Source organism: Panthera onca, chromosome B4 (genome assembly GCF_046562875.1).
Source record: "Panthera onca isolate mPanOnc1 chromosome B4, mPanOnc1 haplotype 2, whole genome shotgun sequence".
NCBI classification, from domain to species: domain Eukaryota; kingdom Metazoa; phylum Chordata; class Mammalia; order Carnivora; family Felidae; genus Panthera; species Panthera onca.
In genome coordinates, this window is record NC_138345.1 from 16,216,224 (window position 1) to 16,238,535 (window position 22,312).

A 22,312-nucleotide genomic window follows, 5' to 3' on the forward strand; every position below is an offset into this window, starting at 1 on the left:
TAGGGAAGCCTATCCTGTGCAATGGAGGATGTTTAGCAGCATGCCTGACCAGTAGAGACCAGTGCGCCTACCCGCCGTCCCCCCCTCCCCCACACATGATTTTAAAAGTTTTGACATTACTAAATGTCCCCTGGGGGCACAAAATAGCTCCCAGCTGAGAACCTCTCTTTTAGCCTACTGGAATCTTTTCCCTTTTCCAAACTCCTGCAATGCTTTCTGTCTTCACCAAATTATTTAGTATTAAAGATAGTTATATTCTGTACTATGTTTCTTAATTATTTTATTAGTTGCAACATATTAGGTGCCTAATGTTCAATTGAGAATGTCTCACTTGAGCTTACTAGATAGTAAGCTTCTTGAGTGTAGGAACATTCCTTTGCTCCAGGAAAGCTTACTTTTTTTTTTAATTATATTTTACAGAGAGAGAGAGAATGTGTGCGGGGAAGAGGGGTGGGTTGGGGAGGGGAGGGGCGAGAGAGAGAGAGAGAGAGAGAGAGAGAGAGAGAGAGAGAGAATCGTAAGCAGTCTCCAGTGTCCGCACTGAGCTCCACTGTGGGACTCCATCGCATAATCACGGGATCGTGAACTGAGCCGAAATCAAGAGTTGGCTGCCCAACCGACCAAACCACCCAGGCACCCCTGGGGAAGCTTCCTTTTTAAAGTTAGTCCGGTTCTGTATTTGGATTAATTTGCTCCACATGATCCATATATCAAAATATCATGAAAGGCTACCTAAGGAGACCTGTCAGAGACTCCCAGTAAGTAATTCTTGGAAAGAGTCCTTTAGACTCCCATGTTAACTTTTTTACTAGTATGATATGTAGAATACTGTGTGTAGAATAAATTTAACAACATTCCTTCTTCTTTGTCCATCAATGAGTATGTGACATTAAAGTAGTCCTACTAACTCACTTGATTTAATATAACTTAATGTTGTATTTGTACTTTTTCAAAATTAACTGTCTTTAGCTTTATTTATAAACTGAAATGGTGAATCAGAAATTCACTATCTGACTTATGTAATGTAACATTTTATACAAAGAGGCAAAATACTGGTCATAGCTTTTTCCTGGAAGAAATGCTGAAATGTGTTGTTAGAATGTGAGCTCTAAGAGGACAGAGATTTTTGGTTTGCTCAGTACTGTATCCCAAGCATGTAGGCCACTGTCTGCACTAATAAAACATTCAGCAAACATTTATTGAATAAATTAATCTTATTTTGGATGTTGTGTTTCTTGCTCAGTTCAACTGTTGAATTACAACGATAACTTATTCTATCGAGCTTTTATTTCAAAGTCCCTAGTGACTTCCATCTTGCCAAATCTAATGGTCAATTCCTAGTCTCTTTGTTGATCTCTTAGTTTTCGTCTTTGATATACTTTATTCAGTTGGTTTCCAGGACACCAAACTTTTTCTAATTTGCTGCTTAGCTCCATTTTAGTCTTTCTGGCTTTTCCTTTTGTGACCTTCAAATGTTGAACCAAACTTTAGGCTCAGTTCTAGAAATTCTTTTGACATTTTTCTTCTTGCAGTCTTACTAGACAATTTAACTTAGCATTAAGAATTCAGACCTTGGGGGCGCCTGGGTGGCTCAGTCGGTTAAGTGTCCGACTTCAGCTCAGGTCACCATCTCAGGGTCTGTGAGTTTGAGCCCCGCGTCGGGCTCTGTGCTGACAGCTCAGAGCCTGGAGCCTGTTTCAGATTCTGTGTCTCCCTCTCTCTGACCCTCCCCTGTTCATGCTCTGTCTCTCTCTGTCTCAAAAATAAATAAACGTTAAAAAAAAAAATTTTAAGAATTCAGACCTTGGAACTATACTGCTTGAATTCAATTCCTAACTTTGCTGCTTACCAGCAGTGACCTTGGGCTAGTTGCTTAGATGTTCTGTGCATCAGTTTCTTTATCTTTAATATGGGCTATTGAGGTAAATGGTTCTTGGTTTTCTTACCTAAACCTTCTCTTTTCTTCATTCTTGCCTGTTTCAGTAGATGGCACCATCGATATTCCTGTCACTCATCTCTAATGTCTAGCTAGGAGTCATCATTGATTCTTCTTTTTTCACATTCCACATCCATTCTGTCAGTAAGATCTTTGGCTCTACTTTAGTCACTTCTCCTTTCCTTACCATTATTATCTTACTAGTCCAGTCATTGATCTCTCTCTCATAGACTATGGCATGAGCCTTCTAGTTGGGCTGCACAATTGCCCCCTACAGTCAATTCTTATACAAAAAAGTCAGTGATCTTTTAAAAATCTTAGATAATGTCATTTACTTGCTCAGAACCCTCCAGTAGCTTCCCATCGACTTACAGGGAAATGCAAATTCCTTATTGTGGCCTACATTTAGGCTCCTTCCTGTGTCTCTGATATGATTTTGATCTCCAGACTCTATCATTCTAAGCCTCTTGGGTCAGAACACTCTGAGCTCTTCCCTGCCTCTGTCTCTGTATTGTGCTGTCTTTTTTGCTTGCAATGCCTTCCTCCCCAATATTTGAAGATCTTGATGTCCATTACGTCCTTTAAGACTGTGTTCAAATGAGTTTCGAAGAGAAGCTTTCCCTAATTACTTTCTATAAAAAAATCCATTTCTACCCTCTCATTCTGTTTCCTTGTTCCATTTTATTTTTCTTTATGGTATTCAACTACTTGACATTAATTGATTGTTCCCTGTATAAAATACAAACTCCACAGGATGAGAAAATTTCATTTCTAATTTTTTTTAATGTTTATTTATTTTTAAGACAGAGACAGAGCATGAATGGGGGAGGGTCAGAGAGAGAGGGAGACACAGAATCTGAAGCAGGCTCCAGGCTCTGAGCTGTCAGCACAGAGCCCGATGTAGGGCTCGAACTCACGGACTGCGAGATCATGACCTGAGCCAAAGTCGGATGCTTAACTGACTGAGCCACCCAGACGCCCCGAGAAAATTTCATTTCTATCCCTAGTATCTTAGGGACAGTATCTGATACATAGTAAGCAGTCAATAAGTATTTATCAAATAATGAATTACTGATTTTTTTTTTTTTTTCATCTCCAGTCTTGTATTTCTATTGGGTATTTTGTTATCACCTAGAAATCAATCTATCAGAAAACTGAACTTATTTTCCAGTCTGGTTCTACCTTCATTATATGGTAAATATTTTACACTGTATTAGTTGTCTTGATTTGAAACCCTAGAGGCATCTCTGAATTATTACCTTGCCTCTTCTAAACCATATCTTTGTTTTTGTGATAGTACTTTTGCATTCCTAATCAGAGTACTTTGGACCAGCTCATATCCTATAGACTTGGACATGGTTTTAGTCTGTTTTGTTAGTCCATTCAGGATCATAAATCACAGCCAGTTTAATTTTCATAAATGTTAATGCTATTCTCCTGCAGTATGGTGTGATGGAAAGACCTTGGGCTCTGGGTTTAAATGGCAGCTGCAGCATTTGCTGTTAATAAATGGGCACGGTATGGACATGAACAAGTACAGAAGCCCTCTGCGTTCACTTTCCACCTTTGTAAATAGGGATAAAAATATCTACCTCATGGAGTTGTTATTAGGAATATTTATAAAAATACATGATGTTCTGATTCTTTTTAAAAAATTTTTTTTAACATTTATTCATTTTTGAGAATGAGAGAGACAGAGCATAAGCGGGGGAGGGGCCGAAAGAGAGGGAGACACAGAATCTGAAGCAGGCTCCAGGCTCCGAGCTGTCAGCACAGGGCCTGACGTGGGGCTTGAACTCATGGACTGCGAGATCATGACCTGAGCTGAGAGCTGAAGTTGGACGCTTAACCAACTGAGCCACCCAGGTGCCCATGATATTCTGATTCTTTACTGGAAATGAATATGCTTCAAGTCTGGCTTTTTCAAAATCATATTTAAACTTTCCGTAAGTATTCTTTTCTTCTGTGCTGATGACTGGTACTTCAGTTTAGTCATGTATGTCTAGATTCTTGGGAGTCATTCTTGACTTCTGTAGTAATTTTCTACGTTCCAGACAACAGACACATATGGTCTACTCTGTGCCAGCACACGGATCATGCCCTTAAGGATTCTGGTGTCGCTATAATCTCTGAGCTTTATCTTCCTAACAGGTCTTGAATCCACATTCATTTTCCCTCCATTCATTCTTCCCCTCCTTTCTATTCTCATTGCCACTGCTAGGGCAGGTTTGGGTCACTGAGCTCTTAGATGAGTACATTAGCCTCCAACTGTTATCCCTGCCTCCAGTCTGTCCCCAGGAATTTTCTAGGTGGTTGATCGTGATATTTCGAAAATATAATATAATCATATGGCTCCGGTGATTACGGCATTTCAGTAAATCTACAGCTTTCACAGGAATTTGACTTTTCAGCCTAGAATGTAAAACTTGTTAGCATTTAGCTCCTTTCTTACCTCTTCATCCTCACGTTCCACTTTTGTTTCTCAAGGCATGTTTCTTTGTTGGTTTTATATCACTGCTTTTTCAGGTGTGGATCCTCTGGCCTGGCATAGCCTTCTCTTCATTAGTTTTCGTTAGGGTTGTTTTAAGGATATGATACATGTAAAGCACTTAACACAGTACTTGCTATAGTAAGTAATGGACAAATTTTAGCTTCTCTTATGATAAAGTTAGAAATAGCTGTGGAGCCTCTAGAGACTACTCAGATTCTAAGGGATGGGATTAGTTACTGTGAAAACATGCTTGGGGAGAAATGTGAAAATTTAGAATACAGGTCTATTAAAGGTCTGATAACCACTGGGTTAAGAAATTATACTCATTGTTTCTTCTGTTTTAATTTTATTTATCCTGTAAGGTTTTCTTTGTATAGCTTTTTAGGTTTTCATTTCTATTTTGTGCTTTTCTCTGAGATGCTTCCATGCTGTTCTTTTGACGCCTACTGATTCCTTTCTGGTTAGTAGAGCTTCAGATTGCTTTTCTTTGTAAACACAGTTTCTAGGGGTCAGCGGGACTAGGGACATAAGATGAAACATTTTTGAAAAATTGATAACCATAATCTCAAAAAGACAATAATTTCTTTAAGTCTTGCTTTTTCCATTAGCTCTTTTTGATGAACTATTACATCTCCAAACTGATTGACCTTTTTTTCCCCCTATAGCCGGAACATGATGGGCAATCATCCTGTCAGCATTTCTTACCTCCCCAAATCTTTTATTAAATTTTCAAAAATGTTTATTTTAGAGAGAGAGAGAGCGAGCAAGCACACACAAGTGGGGGAGAAGGGCAGAGGAAGAGAGAGAGAATCTTAAGCTGGCTCCATGCTCAGTGTGGAGCCTGACGTGGGGCTCCATCCCACGGCTCTGGGATCAAGACCTAAGCTGAAATCGGGAGTTGGACGTTCAACTGACTGAGCCACCCAGGCGCCCCGATTTAGCATAGTTCTTAAGGGCCCTAGGATTTCCATAATGATGAACGAGCATTGGCTTCAATTTAGACACCAGCTGCATTAGCCTCTAACAGGAGGGTCAGCCTGTCTTTCAAAGCTTTGAAGCTAAGCATTGACTTCACTCTAGCTATGAAAGTCAGAATTGGCGTCTTCTGCCATAAGGCTGTTTTGTCTACATTGAACATCTGTTTAGTGTAGCCACCTCCGTTATCTTAGTTACATCTTCTGGATAACTTGCTGCAGCTTATACTTCAGCACTTGCTGTTTCACCTTGCACTTTTGTCTTCTGGACATGGCTGCTTTCCTTAAACCTCATGAAAACTCTGCTGTCTTCTAACTTCTGCAGCTTCCTTACCTTTATCAGCCTTAATAGAATTTGAAGAGAGGACATTCCTCGGGGTGAGGCTTTGACTTAAGGGAGTGTTGTGGCTGATTTGATACTCTCTCCAGCCACTAAAACTTTCTCCATATCAGCAATAAAGCTGCTTCACTTTCTTATCATTTGTGTGCTGGAGTACTAGAGTAGCATTTTCAATTTCTGTCAAGAACTTTTCCTTTGCATTCACAACTTGGTTAACTGTTTGGTTCAAGACACCTAGCTTTTGACCTTTCTCAGCTTTTGACATACCTTCCTCACAAAGTTGAATCATATCTAGTTTTTTATTTAAAGTAAGAGATGTGGCTCTTCCTGTCACTTGAATACTTAGAGGTGATTGTTGAGTTATTAATTGGCCTAATTTCAATATTTTGTGTCTCAGGGAATAGGAAGGCCCCAGAAGAGAGAGAGAGAGAGAGAGCCACGGAGAGAGGGGGGGGAGGAGGGAGAGAGATGGGGGAATGGCCATTCAGTGGACAGTCAGAACATACACATTTATCTATTCATTGTCTTACTATGGACGTGATTTGTGATGATCCAAAACAGTTAACAGTTGCAACATCAAAGATCACTAATCTTTGTATTCAGGCATACCTTGAAGGTATTGTGGGCTGGGTTACAGACCACTGTAATAGAGTGAACATATCAATAAAGTGAGTCAAATGAATTTTTTTTGTTTCCTGGTGCATGTACAAGTTATGTTTATAACATACCATAGTCTATTAAATGTGCAATAGCATCACTCCTAGAAGGAATACATCTTTTTTTTTTTTACAAAATTTTTTTTAATGATTATTTATTTTTGAGAGAGAGAGAGAGCGCGCGCAAGCAGGGGAGGGGCAGAGAGAGAGGGAGACACAGAGTCTGAAGCAGGCTCCAGGCTCTGAGCTGTCAGCACAGAGCCTGATGTGGGGCTCGAACTCATGAACTGCGAGATCATGACCCGAGCCGAAGTCGGACACTCAACCAACTGAGTAACCCAGGCACCCCAGTGCACACATTTTAATTAAAAAGTGCTTTATTACTAAAAAATGCTCACCATCATTTGAGCTTTTAGCAAATCATAATCACTAATCACAGATCACTGTAACAAATATAATAATGAAAGAGTTTGAAATATTGCAAGAATTATCAAAACGTGACACGTGGAAAAATGGTGCTGATAGACTTGCTCGAAGCTTGGTTGCCACAAACCTTCAATTTGTAGAAAAAGCATTATCTGCAGAGTGCAATAAAGTGAAGTGCAATTAAACGAGCTTTGTATTAGGGTGAGGATAATCTGAGGATAAAGTGAGATCATTATGAAGCTTTGAATTCTTTAGAAGCAAGTCTCTGTTTTTGCTTGTCACTTTTACCTTGCCTACAAACCCTGTTTTTGTCTTAGAAAATAGTTTTGATTTTGCTGTTCACAAAACCATGTTGAATTGTTACTAATAGTTTTTGTTCATCCGATTTAAAAATATTCGCTGTTTTTGTCACTGACGAAGAACTGTGCTATTGCTCTTGTTGATTGTGAGGCAGCATCGATAAAGAATTTGAATAGTTCTAGAGTTCTGAAATGCGTTGCATTTCTGATCTGTAGAAGTTTGAGTCAGATCCTGATCCTGTTTATACATTGGAGAGTAAGAAGGTAGGTAGTTCATGAGTTTTCATCAAATCTGCTGACGTACTCCTGGGTACAACTTAATTCAGAACTGTAAGATCATACTCTGTTAATGGTTATAAGCAGTTTATATTTGATCAGACATAAAAATATCATTTCTAGTTAACTATTGACGTTTTAGTAAGTTTTTTTTTTAAGTTTATTTGTTTTGAAAGAGAGAAAGAGCACACTTGCATATGAGAAGGGAAGAGGCAGAGAGAGAGAGAGAGAAGGAGAGAGAGAGAATCCCAAGAAGGCTGCACACTGATGCAGAGCTTGAACTCATGAACTGTGAGATCATCACCTGAGCCGAAATCAAGAGTCAGATGCTTAACTGACTGAGCCACTCAGGCATCCATAAGTTAAGTTTTAATAAGCTTAGCTATTATATTTTTAAATAAGATGGTAGAATTTAAGTGTTTTCTTGTTTTTGCGCTATGTTTTTAAATGCATAAGTGCACTATGTTTTTTAAAAGGCTTGCTTGGCTACCAGTCAGTAAGGATGATGAATAAATTATTTAAATACACTATCAGATCAAAGTAATGACTTGATTTCCTTTTCTAAGATGAAGTAAATGTTAGACTGGAGGATATTGATCAGGATGAGTCACTCAGTTTTCTTTGGTTTCATAGGGGTTGGGGATCCATAGGGTCTCCTCAATTAGAGGAGGGTCTAATAGAGGTTGGGTCTCGCTGGGTCTCCTCAATTAGAGCAGTTCTACTTGGATTTGGTTTACAACTGAGTTTCTTTGAAGGTAAGATTTTCTTATAAAAGAATATTGAATGAGAGTCTGTGATCTTTGTCTATGTTAATGAGATGACTCAGCATGGAAGCTGGTCACTCTAGCTTAACCTTGTGATTAGATGGTTGAGACTTTGAATCATATGATATTAGCCAGATCCCCAAGGAGGAGTAGGAGGCCTGGAGATTGAGTTCCAGGAGGTGGCTTCATAACTTCGTAACGAAATGCCAGTAAATGCTCTAGACACCAAATCTTGGTTGAGCCTCCTTGTTGGTGATGCACATTTATGTTCCAGGAGGATGATGTGTCCTGAGGGTACAGAGGCGTTGGGTTTGGGATTGTTCCAGACCTTACCCTGTGCAAGAATCTCTTTACTGGCTTGTACAGATTTGTATCTGTTGTAATAAAACTGTAATCATAAGTACTTTTCTGAGTTCTGAGTTGTTACAGTGAATTAATGAACCTGAGGGGGATAATGGGAACCCTTGAATTTGTAGCCAGTTGATCAGAAGTGCATTTGACCTGGGAACCCCTGAGCTTGTTGCTTGTGTGTGAAGTGCGGGGAAACTTGTGGAGTTCTGTGCCCACAACTGTGAACAGAACGAGCTTCTGCTAGGTAGCATCACAGTTACATTGTGGAGGGTTTCCTGTACTGAAAAGTAAAATTTGAAAATTATTGAAGTAGATGCTATTAAAGGTCTCTGTGTTTCTGTGACTCTTATGGATTCATGTTGTGATTGTGTAAGTTTAGTATTTATTAATTACGTAGGCTGAGAACATGAATATTGAAAAAACTGCCCAAAATAGAAATGGTTGTTGTTTTCAAGGGATTTACAGTATATTATGTAAGCTTGAACAGTGACAGGTAAATTTGACTCAGTTATCCTCTTGGCATACCCACAGCCCAAATGAAATTAAATAGCATTTCAACATTTGCTTTCTAAATAACCTGTTTAGTTTCCAAAGTACTGTTCATTTCTCATTCTGTTTTCTTCTTTTCCCCTTTCAAACTATTTTCACATATGGGTAGTATTCATTTTTGTCTGAAAGTCCAGCTCTGGTTAGGTTATTTGCTGGAAACTTTATTGGCTCTCTGTTTGTTGAATTAAGACAAACACAACATCTTGTATTTTAGGTTTTTGAATGATTCCAACCGTTCACAACATAGTCTCTATTGTATCTAGCCTAGATTCTTTGTTATGCTTCTCTTCTGTTTTTATAACTTCACTCTTTACTGTATTTACTGTATATTTACTGTACTTAAATAGAAACAAAAAAGTTTGCTATTAATCCTGTTCTCTTCTTAGTTTCTAAGTATATCAAGAAGCCTTTCTGGTTTCTCTTTCTGTCTCCCCCCCAGGTCTTTACCTTTTTTTAAGCTTGCTTGGGCTTTCCATTTTTTTCTGTGACACTTTTTCTGTCATCTATTTAGGTCTCTATCGGCTGGTTTCATTTCTTTTTTTAGAGTCGAAGCTACTTCAGATGGAGCCTGGCATAGATTAGAAACTTATTCCATTTTGTTGAATGTCTGTCCAAATTTTGTAATTTCCTGCAAATAAGTTACCTAACCAAGATCTCAGATGTATTGGACATTTGTATTCTTATACAAGGAATTCATTTGTGTGAATAACCTGCTTTTGTTATTTTCCCTATTCGAAGATGGTAGGATGATTAGGTATAGGTACCCACTACTCGTTGGTGACAACTCACTGCTAGCGTCTGGTGGCAGTGACTGACTAGTAGATGTTGCTCTATCCCTTGGGGCTGTGCTGTAGATCAGAAGTTGTAAGCCTGCAAAGAATTTGGACAGAGTTGGCTGCTTGCTCTTTTCTGCTTTAAACCAACTCTGACCTCCAGCTCTCAGTAGTAGATCAAAATGGAGGAAATGAGTATCATTGTTGAACCAGGCTGCAGGGCACTGAGGGGACGTGGGGAGCAGGAATTTCACTGTCATCACCAAGACCAACCCTTACAGGTAAGAATCTTGGTGTGGATCAGGCCTCTCACTCCTAACCCATCTTAGGTTAAAAAAAATGAAAATGTTAGTTGGGATCATGATGATGCTGTCTTTTAAACTATCTGTTCTTAAATTACAGTGCTCCCGTCAAGACAGATTATGTCTACTTCTGTACAGAATTTGTTTCAGATTTCTTTTGAAATTTTTTCCCTCCTACATAGACTCTTGTTTATTCTAACTTGCCTTATTTTGTTTTTTTCTCTTTTTCTTTTTTCTTTCTTTCTTTTTTTTTTTTTTTTGCTTTCTGTATTTGTTTTGTCTTTTCTTGTATCTTGTATGTTAGAAGATTCTCTCAGATAGGTGATAATCCTTGGTTGTTTGCCCATGGTTAATACCAGAGAAATAGAAAACACTTCAGAAGCTGTAATCATGTGGTTAGGCCTTATAAACTGAACTTCATTATAGGTTGCTGTGGTATGCCTTTTACTGTGGAACTTCCCTCTACCCCTTCATATCATGATCTTGAGTGTGTTTAGGTGTTTCCTCTTGGGCTGACCTGGAATCCCCAGAGAGCAGTCCTGTAAGGTGAAGGTACAAATGCAGGTGAGGGGGTAGAATAGAATAATTTCTCAGAGGGCAGATATTTGATGCAGGGCGGGGGTAGGATTCAAGACCACCCACTCCCAGCCCCCCAGTTCTAGAATTCACCAGGACTCATAGGACTCAACATAGAACAGCTACGATTTATTACAGTGAAAGGACCCAAAGTTTAGTCAGCAGAGGGAAAGGGCACACGAATGAAGTCCGGGAAAACCAGACACAAGCTTCCTTGGGTCCTCTGCATAGGATATAGTTAATTGCCCCAGCAGTGAGTTGTGACAACATGTATGAAATGTTGCATCCAGGGACGTTCATTAGAAACTCAGTGCTTGGGCTTTTATTGGGAGCTGATCTTGTAGGCATACTCTACTTGGCACGTAACCCAAACTCCCACAAGGAAAGCAGGTATTCAGCAAAAACCATAGTGTTTGTACGTTTGTACAACCAGTTTAGACATAAGGAGTCAGTCTTCTCAGTTCTGTGAATGGTGGGAACTTTCTCCCTAAACCCAAGTTCCTGTACACAGACAATGCTTATAAGCAGGCCCTTTAAAGGATACCAGTCAGGAAGGCCTCTGTGTTAAACTCTTTTTTTCACAGCAAGTATCAGCATTCATGCAGTTGCTTAATTCATCTATTTATTAATTGTTTAAAAATGGACTTTATTTTTTAGAGTGGTTTTAGATTCACAGAAAAATTCAGCAGAAGGTAAAGAAATTTCCTATATCCCTCCTGCCCCCACATACGCACAGCCTCCCCAACTATCAACATCTTGCAGCAAAGTGGTATATTTGTTGTAGTCTCTTAACCCACATACGCCCGTCATCATCACCCCAATTCCACAGCTTACATTAGCATTCGCTTTTGGTGTTGTATCTGCCAAGGGTTTTGACAAATACATAATAACATGTGTCTACCGTTGTATGCAGAGTAGTTCACTGCCCCACACAACCTGTGTGCTCCACCTGTTTCTCTTCCCCTCCCTCCAGCTCCTGGCAACCACTGATTTTTTTTTTTTACTGTCTCCATAATTTTGCCTTCTTTCGAACGTCATATAGTTAAAAACATGTAGTATCTGGTTTTTTCACACTGGCTCCTTTCACTTAGTAGTACGCCTTTAAAGTTTGTTGTGTCTTTTAATGGCTCATTTTTATTTTTTAGCACTGAATAATATTTCATTATTCTAATGTACCTTATTTTATCCATTCATCTACTGAAGTATGTCATGGTTGTTTCCAAGTTTTGGGAATTATGAATAAATCTGCTGTAAATATCCCTGAACATGGAATATCTTTCCATTTATTTAATTCTTTGATTTCTTTCATCATAGTTTTGTAGTTTTTCTCATATAGATCTTACACGTATTCTGTAAATTTATACTCATTTTTATTTTATTATTTTTTTAATGTTTATTTATTTGTGAGAGCGTGAGATAGAGTGTGAAAAGGGGAGGGGCAGAGAGAGAGGGAGACAGGCTCTGAGCTATCAGAAGCAGGCTCCAGGCTCTGAGCTATCAGCCCAGAGCCTGACGCAGGGCTCAAACTCATGGAACGAGAGATCATGACCTGAGCCGAAGTTAGACACTTAACCAAATGACTGAGCCACCTAGGCACCCCAAGTATTTTATTTTTTTGAGTGCTAATATAAATGGTATTGTGTTTTTAATTTAAACTGACACTCGTTTGTTGCTCTTATTTAGGAAAGCTATTGACTTTTCTATAATTAACCTTGTATCCTACAGTTTTGCCAAAATCATTTATTATTTCTAGGAATTTTTGTTGTTGATGATGTTTTTGGATTTTCTACATAGATGAACATGTCATCTGTGAAGAAAGACAAGTTTATTTGTTCCTTCTTAATCTGAGTACTTTATATATATATGTGTGTGTGTGTGTGTGTATGTGATGTGTATATATTTTATATATATATATATATATATATATAATATATATATCTGTTTTTTGTTTTTTGTTTTTTGTTTTTGCATTAGCTAGGACTTCCAGTATGGTGGCAAAAAGATATGGTGAGAGAAGATATCCTTGCCTTATTTCTGATCTTAGTGGTAAAGCTACTAGTGTCTCACCATGAAATATATTAACTATAGATGTTTTTGTAGATGTTCTTTATCAAGTTGAGGAAGTACCCTTTATTCCTAGTTGGCTGAGAATTTTTATCCTGAGTTGTTAGCCTTTGTCAGATGCTTCTGAGTTTATTGATAAGATCATGTGATTTTTTTCTTCTTTAGTTGTCAGTGAGATGGATTACATTTATTGATTTTTGAATACTGACCCAGCATTGCATACCTGGGATAAATTCCATTTGATTGTGAAGTGTAATTCTTTTTTATATATTGTTGGATTTGATTTGCTAATATCTTGTTAAGAATTTTTGCATCTATGTTCATAAGAGATTCTAGTCTATAGTTCTTTTTCCTAGTAATGTCTTTGTCTGGTTTGGTAGTAGGGTAGTATTGTTTTCATAGAATGATTTCCTGTTTCTGTCTTCCAGAAGAGATTGGAGATAATTGGTATAATTTTTTCTTTAAATGTCTGGTAGAATTTAACATTAACTTCTCTGTGCCTGATGCTCTCTGTTTTGTAAGGTTATTAATTATTGGTTCAATTTTTTTTTTTTTTTTTTTTTTTGTGAGAGAGAGAGTGCAAGCGGGAGAAGGAGACACAGAATCCAGGCTCCAGGCTCTGAGCTGAGAGCTCTGAGCCTGATGCAGGACTCGAACTCACAAACCATGAGCTCATAACCTGAGCTGAAGTTGGACACTTAACTCACTGAGCCACTCAGGCACCCCTATTGGTTCAGTTTTTTAAATGTGGTATTCAGATTGTCTTTTTTTTTGTATGTGTATACTGTGACAGATGTGTCTTTCAAGGAATTGATCCACTTTATCTGAGTTATTAAGTTTGTGGGCATAGAGTTATTCATAATTCTCATTTGTGGTTTTCCAACACTGCTGAGCACCTCTCTGCTTCTCAGTGGATAACTGACCAGTGTCCCACTAATTTAACTCAATTCTGACACTATCTATCTGCCTGGAAATAATGTCAGATCCCACAGGTTAAGGGCTCAGTCCCACAAGAATGTCCTCACTCTCCACTTCAGATGCCAATCAAAGTCTAGGATATGACCTGTGCTTCTTACTGATTGGCTATAAATTGGAGGTTCCCATGATCCTCTCAATATATTGAGCCATAGTAACGTTCGTATTACTTTAATGTTTGCGAGATCTGTAGTAACATCTCCTTCATTTCTGATATTAGTTATTTGTATCTTCTCTTTATTTTTTTCTTTTTCAACTATCAATTTTATCGATCTTTTCAAAGAACCAACTTTTGGTTGTATTGATTTTTCTCTATTTTCTTTTTTCAGTTTCATTGATTTCTGCTCTAATTCTTTTCTTCTGCTTACTTTGGATTTAATTTGCTCTTTTTTCTAATGTATGCATTCAAAGCTGTAAACTTTTCCAGTATGCATAGATTTCAACTGTATCATACGAATTTGGTATGTCGTACTTTCATTTTCATTTAGTTGAAAATATTTTAAAATTCTCTTGAGATTTCTTCCTTGACTGTGTATTACTTCGAAGCATGTTATTTAATCTCCATATATTTTGTGATTTTCTAGCTATTTTTTGTTAATAATTTTTCATTTAATTCCATTGTGGTCCTTGAGCAGACATTGTAAGATATCTAATCTTTTAACATTTATTATCGTGTGTTTTATGGCCATGCAGTGTATTTTGGTGAATATTTCATGTAAGCTTGAGAAGAATGTGTATTCTGCTGTTGTTGGATAGTCTGTAGATGCCAATTATGTTCAATTGTCTGATGGTATTGTTGAATTTAACTTTGTCCTTACTGATTTTCTGCCTGTTGGATTTGTCCATTTTTTTGATAGAGGGCTGTTGAACTCTCCAATTATATTAGTGGCTTCATTTATTTATCTTTGCAGTTCTGTTACTTTCTGACATTGTTATTTTAACATTCTGTAATTAGGCATGTACATAGTAAGGATGTTAGGTCTTTTTTGGAGAATTAAACCCTTTACCTTATGTAATGCCTCTATCCCTGGTAACTTTACTTGCTCCCAAATCTGCTCTGTCTAAAATTAATGTAGCTACTCCCACTTTCTTTTAATTGATGTTAGCATAGTATCTCTTTCTCCATCTCTTTATTTTTAATGTTTACGTGTCTTTGTATTTAAAGTGGGCTTCCAGTAGACAAAACATGTTGCATCTTGTTTTTTTTTTTTTATCACTTTGATAATATTTGTATTTAGACCATTAAATTTAGACCATTAACAATACCATTAACGTGGTATTGTTGGATTAATATCTACCATATCTGTTACAGTTTTCTAGTTGTAGCCCTTGTTATTTTTTCCTATTTTTTCTTCCACTTTTTTTTTTTTTTTTTTTTGCCTTTTGTGACTTTAAGGCAACATTTCATATGATTCAGTCTTCTCACTTTTGTAGCATATTAATTAACTTCTATTTTTGCTATTTTTAGTGGTTGCTCTTTCAAATAACATACCACTTCACTGGTAGTGCAGACAAGTGAAACGAATAATGAAATATTCATAGTTCCTCTCTCCTTTTCCTGATATCCTTGCTGTCATTTATTTCACTTTTATGGAAACACACATACACCCTATCCTATATCATTTTCTTCTCTCTGAAGAGCTCTTTTTTTAAACATTTGTTTTGCAAGGTGACTTTATTGGCAACAAATTTCTTTAATGATTCTTTGAGAAAGTCTTTATTTCTGCTTTCCTCTTGAAGAATAATTTCACAGGGTAGATAATAGGTTGATGGTTATTTTCTCTCATTGCTAACTATTTCACTCCATTTCCTCCTTGTTTGCAGGGTTTCTGAGATGTCAGATGTAATTCTTATGTTTACTCCTGTTTAGACAAGGTATTTTTTTCTGCTGATTTCTTTTTATATTTTTTTCTTTATCATTGATTTTTTGCAGCTTGAAAATGATATAACTAGGTGTAGTTTTTTGATATTTATTGTGCGTGGTGTTCTTGGAGCTTCCTGGACCTGTGGTTTGATGTCTGACATCGGTTTGGGGAAATGTTGAGTTGTTTTTGCTTCAAGTATTCTGTTTCTTTCCTCTCTGCTATTTCTTTATTTCTAATGTTTATTTTGGGGTGGGGGCTGACATGGGGCTCAAACTCACAAACCTTGAGATCATGACCTGAGCCCAAGTTGGATGTCTAATCAACTGAGCCACCAGGCACCCCTCCTCTCTGCTGTTTCAATTATGTCTACGTTTGACTTTTTGTAGTTTCCTACAGTTCTTGGATGATCTGTTGCAGGGTTTTTTTTTTGTTTTTTTTTTTCTTCCAGTCATCTTTTTTTTTTCTCTTGCTTTTCAGTTTTGGAAGTTCTTCTTGACATATGTGCAAGTCCAGAGATTCATTCTTCAGCCATGTCCAAGTCTGCTGATGAGTCCCATCACAGGCATTCATTTCTATTAGACTGTTTTTGGTCTCTAGCATTTCTTTTTGATTCTTTCTTAGAATTTCCATTTTTTTTTTTTTTGCTTTTTTTCCATTTCTTTGCTTACAATATGTTCTTGCATATTCTCTCCTTTTTCCTTTAGAGCTCTTAGCATATTAATCAGAGCTTTTAAAATTCCTTGTCTGATAATTCCAACATTTCCTGTCATGTGTGAATCTGGTTCTAATATTTACTCTTCAAACTGTGATTTTTGTTTTATACTGTGGCTTGCTGAAAGCTAAACAAGTTGTAATGGTAAGATGTTAGGTAAGAAGAAGTGTTCTGTAGTTTGGTGGGTAGGTAGTCTTTTAAAATGAGCCTTTGCCCCTGAGGTGTGAATTTCTCCCATGCTCAGCTTTTTCCTCCCTCTTAGGTGGGAAAGGATTGCCAGATGGGCTGCAATTGGGTAATCCCCTTACAAACATGAAGGCTGGAGCAGACTGGAGTTGGGAATTTCCTTTACCCTAGGTGGGTTAATCTCTGGTAAAACACTAGTTGGTTAGGTGCTAGTTAAAATAATTAACAGGTAGGCCTTGTTAAGAAGAGAATGCTCTGGTGTATTTCACCGTGGTTATCGTCTCCCTTCCCCTGCTGAAAAATAGAAAATTTTCTCTGGTGTTCACCTTGAGATCCTGGGAGAGCTTATGGAAGTAAAATTTGCAAAAATGCAGTAACTCTCTTGTGTCCGGGCCCCTTTGGATTTTAACTCAGAATTGTGCACATTTAGCTTCCAGCAATTTGGCTGTTAAAAATTTAGATTTATGGTACTGGTTTCTGGTGACGTTTCTGCTCATGGGTTTCTGCTCTGTTGTTTTTCTATGTATCCATCTATCTGTGTGTCTCTGATTTTTGGGACAGCATTTGTCCTGTGATCCCACTTCTGAGGGATCTAAGAAGAGTTGTTTTCACTTTATTTAATAGCTTTTTACTTGGTTGGAGTGGTAACTTCCAAGTTCCTTAAATGCTGTACTGGAAACTAGAAGTAATTCCTTATTTTGGGTGCTTATGTGTCAACTGTGCCTGATGTCTCTTTATCAAGGAAACCTTTCTTTATCTTCGGAAAGCAAATCATTCATTTACTCAGGTGGGTGGGAGAGAAGTGGTTGCAAGAGCTTTCGAATAAGGAAGGCAAAGTAGGTACCTACCTACATTTCCCAGAACATTAACCCATTCTCCCTAAGTCCTTTCTTCTCCACTGTCAGCTGTAGGCATTACCTTCTGCTACTAGGACATGACTTTTCTGAGAATTCGGTGGTGGAAAACAGGCTGGTTCTTAAGCTCTTTTGTTACTGCCAGTATATGACGCACCTCTTTTGGGTCTTCTAAGTAGGTGCCACATGCTTATATTGTTATATAGTTTTTGAGGAATTGTTGCTCATGTTTTTCTTGTCATTGTGTGTTTGCTTCAAAAATCCTTTTGCTGTAATTAAGGGAGGGAGCTTAGTGAGATGACGGACTCAATGTATGGGGTACCTCTGTTGATGTTTTTAATTTAGTTTGTCAAGTTTTTATTTAATGGAAAATAATCAGTTAAAGCTTGGTTTTCTTTTGTTCATTTTTCCCCCTTCCCCATGTCAGACACGAAAATCAACAAAATCATATAATTTAATTACCTGAAACATTTTGGTAGAGATTTGTCATGTTTCTTCACTGGCAAGTAAAGCTAAGAATTATTTGATAATGAAGGTATTTCTTATTTTAGTCTTTCTGTGTGTGGAAAAGGGTAGACCTGTATGTAGTTTTTTTATAAATAAGTATCAGTGGCCTATTTATTATATTAAGTAACAAGCAACTGAAGTGTTTATCGGGAAAATGGTTGTAATAGACAGTAAAGGTGCTCCTACCCCCTTTTAAAGATGGACTTGAACATTTCATTGAACACACTCCTGGCAGCCATTCCTATTTGTTGCTGATACTTGATTTTATCACAGTTTAGTAATTTGTGATCATTTACCTCTTAAAGATTTTTTAAAATGATATGTCTATGCTTTCTTTCCATAATACACAGAGAAAGCAACCAGTGAGATGAATACTGCTGAGGATTGGGGCCTCATTTTGGATATTTGTGACAAAGTCGGTCAGTCTCGCACTGGGTAAGTGTTGCAGAGTTTCAAAGGAGCTTTATTTATTCTCTTTATTAACGTGAATAAAATGAGAGCCACGAGGTAAAGCATATTACAAATTAGTTTGAGAATTTTTGGCCGGCAAGATTTGAGGAATCATCCCATTTAAGTTACTCTTTATGACCATTTAGGGTAACATGACTGGTAACAATGTTGCTATTTTAATTACCCTTGTCCATAGTTGCTTCCTGAAGTCTAGCTTTTCCCACTGATTTTTATTTATTTATTTTTTTTAATTTTTTTTTTTTTAACGTTTATTTATTTTTGAGACAGAGAGAGACAGAGCATGAACGGGGGAGGGGCAGAGAGAAAGGGAGACACAGAATCGGAGGCAGGCTCCAGGCTCTGAGCCATCATCCCAGAGCCCGATGCGGGGCTCGAACTCACGGACTCACGGACCGCGAGATCTTGACCTGAGCTGAAGTCGGACGCTTAACCGACTGAGCCACCCACGTGCCCCATCCCACTGATTTTTAAAACCATTAGTGATTTCTCAGCTATCAAGTTTCATGGTTATTTTTCAGTTCTTTTCTTCTGTGTCATATCTGCAACATTGCACCTAATTGAAAAGAGTGGCTATGAAAGTTAGTTTTAGGACAGTATAATCCTAAACTTTTTGGCATAAAGCCTAATACAGAGCTTTCAATACAGCAAATGGATTAACAACTGGTATACAGATTAATAGTTTCCTTAATTCCTGGGCTAATAATGTCAGGTTATTAGTAGCCTCATTTACCCCTTTGTGCCACAAAAATACTGTCTTGTTTATGTACTTGGTTGTGAAAAATGTAAGAGAGCATTGCTGTATTATACTCGATTCTTGTGGTGCTAATCTTAACCCTCTGATGATGCTTTCTTTGGCTCTCCTTCCTTCCCTTCTAAATATATGCTTCCTTAAACTTTCTTTGATCCATTTTTTTCCCTAATACTTTTTTCTTTTCTAGTACTTTTTTGTTTTAAATCTTACAACTTCTTTATATCTTTATATGGGTGACATCTCTATCTTCAGTTGTGATTTTTCTCACTCTAGCACTAGTCTTGAGGACACATCATTGTTTCTGGACATGATAGTGTATAAGCTTTCATCTCAACATGTAGAAACCTGAAGTCATCTCTCTTTTTGCTTTAAACCTTTTTTCCCCTCGTTTGTTCCCTGTCTCTGTTAATGACAAGATTATTTCATTTGTTCTTAAAACCTCAGAGTCACCTCCATGTTAATATTGTTGAGAAATTGTCAGTCTGCCTCCATAGTATCTCTCAAAAGTGTTGATATTTTGAAGTTTCCTCAGTTAACTTCTTGAGCATAGCCAAACCAGGCAGGGGCAGTTTGTCCTCAAGGTCTTTCTACCCCTTCAGTCAAGCCCTTTTTGGCCCGTAACATGCAGCCCTTGTCCCCAGAACAGCCAAGTTCCCCAAAGCGAGGCCTCCACATGTGGCCTCATCCATATCCCCTTTGTTGTTGTTACATATTAGCATGCTGAGTCCTTTTCTGACCTGAGTCCTGACCCTGTTAGTTCCTTAATTTAATTGGAATTGGAGTAGCTACTGTTTGCTACGGATCTATTCCTTTTTCTCTATTTCTGTTGGCCCCATTTTACGTGAGACATTCGCTACCGTGCCTGGACTAGTGAATTAACCTTCTGATGTTTCTTTCTATTTCCATTTTTTTCTGTCCACTTCTTATATCTCGTTACCATAAACAACTCCTCCCATGTTACTCCCCTCCCTTCTGCGCTCAGTTAAGTCTGACCTCCCTCTAGGCATCTGACTCTCTTATTTTCCATTTATTTTTCCCCTGAGTATCATTTTTTTCAACTCAAGCTTTTCAGTTGCCAGTGCTTTTCTACCTTAGTTTAATGCTTTTGGTCATTCTATTCCTTTAGTGTGAAATATTTTATTCTCCCATTTTCTGTCTCTGTGTCTCATATCCTTGCAGGCCCAATGTAGATACCATTTCTCCCAGAAGCTTTCTTTATCCCCTTTGCTGCGGATCATATCACGGTCCTGTGAATCCTCAAAACACTCTATCAAAATCACTCTTATTTTTGTGTTGTGTTGTGTTGTAGTAACTTATATCTATCTGGTAGGCTTAGATTTGTAGAGTAGACAGGTCCGTGAATTTTTGTTGTGCAGAGGAAAGAAGCAGCTAGCTGAATGGTTGAGAGCATGGACTTTGGAGTGACACTGCCTGGGTTCACACCTGAGCTCTGACCACTTTCCTTGTTTGCTATGGAGGAATAAAAATAGCATCTCCTATGTAGGGGGCGAATTGTCAGTGTGAGATTGGTTAACGTGTGTAAAATGTTTATAGTCCTACCTGGCATGTGGTTAACTGGGTGCAACTTTACCTCTTTTTGATTCAAGTTCCAGTTTTGTGACAGTTTGTCCCTTAAACACTAGGTATCAACCTAGCTGCATCCCTGTATATTTTGGAGATACAAGTTTTATCTGGCGTTTCAGTTACTAAGTCCCTCTTCTCTTCATTCTGTCAGTTTTCTTTTTATGTTGATAAAGATAAATTCGGTATTCCGTTTTGTAGTCACCTTTTATAATGGGTTAGTTGCTTGAAATGCAAAGATTAAACTCCCTGTCATTACTAGAAATATTTCATATTTTTCCAGTTAAATAATTTATAATCTATCTGAAATTCTGTGTAATGTACAATGAAGCTGAAGAGATCAGTTTGTTTTTCTTCATGTTAACATTATTTTCCTAGTAACGTTTATTTGTTATTCTTTCCCCTATTTTTTTCTTGTGGTGAGAACTTTTAAGTCTACTCCCTTTGCAACTTTAAAATTACAATAAACTATTGTAACTGTACTCTCCATGCTGTAATTACATCCTCAGAACTTAGTTGTAACTGGAACTTTGTACCTTTTGACCACCTTCACCTACTTCACCTCACCCCCATTCCCCACCTCTGGAAACCGTGAACCTGTTCTCTATTGCTGTGACTTCTGTTTTATTAGATGTTACATATCGGTGAGATCATATAGTATTTGTCTTTCTCTGACTTATTTCACTTAGCATAATGCCCTCAAGGTCCATCTATGTTGTCCTTATATATTTAATATGTCTTAATTTAATGGCAACCCTCTTGTACTGCTGGTGGGAATGCAAACTGGTGCAGCCGCTCTGGAAAACAGCATGGAGATTCCTCAAAAAATTAAAAATAGATCTACCCTCTGACCCAGCAATAACACTGCTAGGAATTTACCCAAGGGATTCAGGAGTGTTGATGCATAGGGGCACTTGTACCCCAATGTTTACAGCAACACTTTCAACAAGAGCCCAATTGTGGAAAGAGCCTAAATGTCCATCAACTGATGAATGGATAAAGAAGATGTGGTTTGTTTACACAATGGAATACTACTTGGCAATGAGAAAGAATGAAATCTGGCCATTTGCAGCAATGTGGATGGAACTGGAAGGTATTATGCTAAGTGAAATAAGTCAGTCAGAGAAGAACAGATACCATATGTTTTCATTCATATGTGGATCTAGAGAAAGTTAACAGAAGACCATGGGGGAGGGGAAGGGGAAAAAAAGTTACAGAGAGGGAGGGAGGCAAATAATAAGAGACTTGTAAACACTGAGAATAAGGGTTGATGGGGGGTGGGGGAGAGGGGAAAGTGGGTGATGGGCATTGAGAAGGGCACCTGTTGGGATGAGCACTGGTGTTGTGTGGAAACCAATTTGACAATAAATTATGTTAAAAAATAAATATATAAAAATAATTCATAGAACTCAAAAAAGGTCTTAGTTTGTAACTTTAAAAGCTGTGTTCCATTTGTGTTTTTTAAATATAATATCAGTAGTTTAGACACATGCTCATTTTTTTTTCGTATTTATTTTAGATAGCTGTCATTATATTCGTTAATATTTCAGCTATCTTTTGGGCATTTAAAAAAAGTGTTTACGTATTTTGAGAGAGAGAGAGAGAGTACTAGAGCTAGCGGGAGAGGAGCAGA

The 22,312-nt window shown here is 37.7% G+C and overlaps 1 protein-coding gene across 4 annotated transcripts in view; it reads left to right on the forward strand.

Moving 5' to 3' along the window:
- STAM (signal transducing adaptor molecule) overlaps window positions 1-22,312 on the forward strand; it is a 76,530-nt gene that overhangs the window by 2,731 nt on the left and 51,487 nt on the right. For 2 of the 4 annotated variants that reach the window (XM_081796054.1, XM_060659237.3), the window contains exon 2: window positions 18,227-18,311. The exons of 1 other annotated variant lie outside the window; for it this stretch is intronic. In XM_081796054.1, the coding sequence (XP_081652180.1) occupies window positions 18,227-18,311 (85 nt within the window). Of the gene's footprint in view, window positions 1-15,592; window positions 15,628-16,591; window positions 16,687-18,226; window positions 18,312-22,312 lie in introns of those variants that run through there. One more of the 4 variants, XM_060659239.3, reaches the window with a different exon arrangement.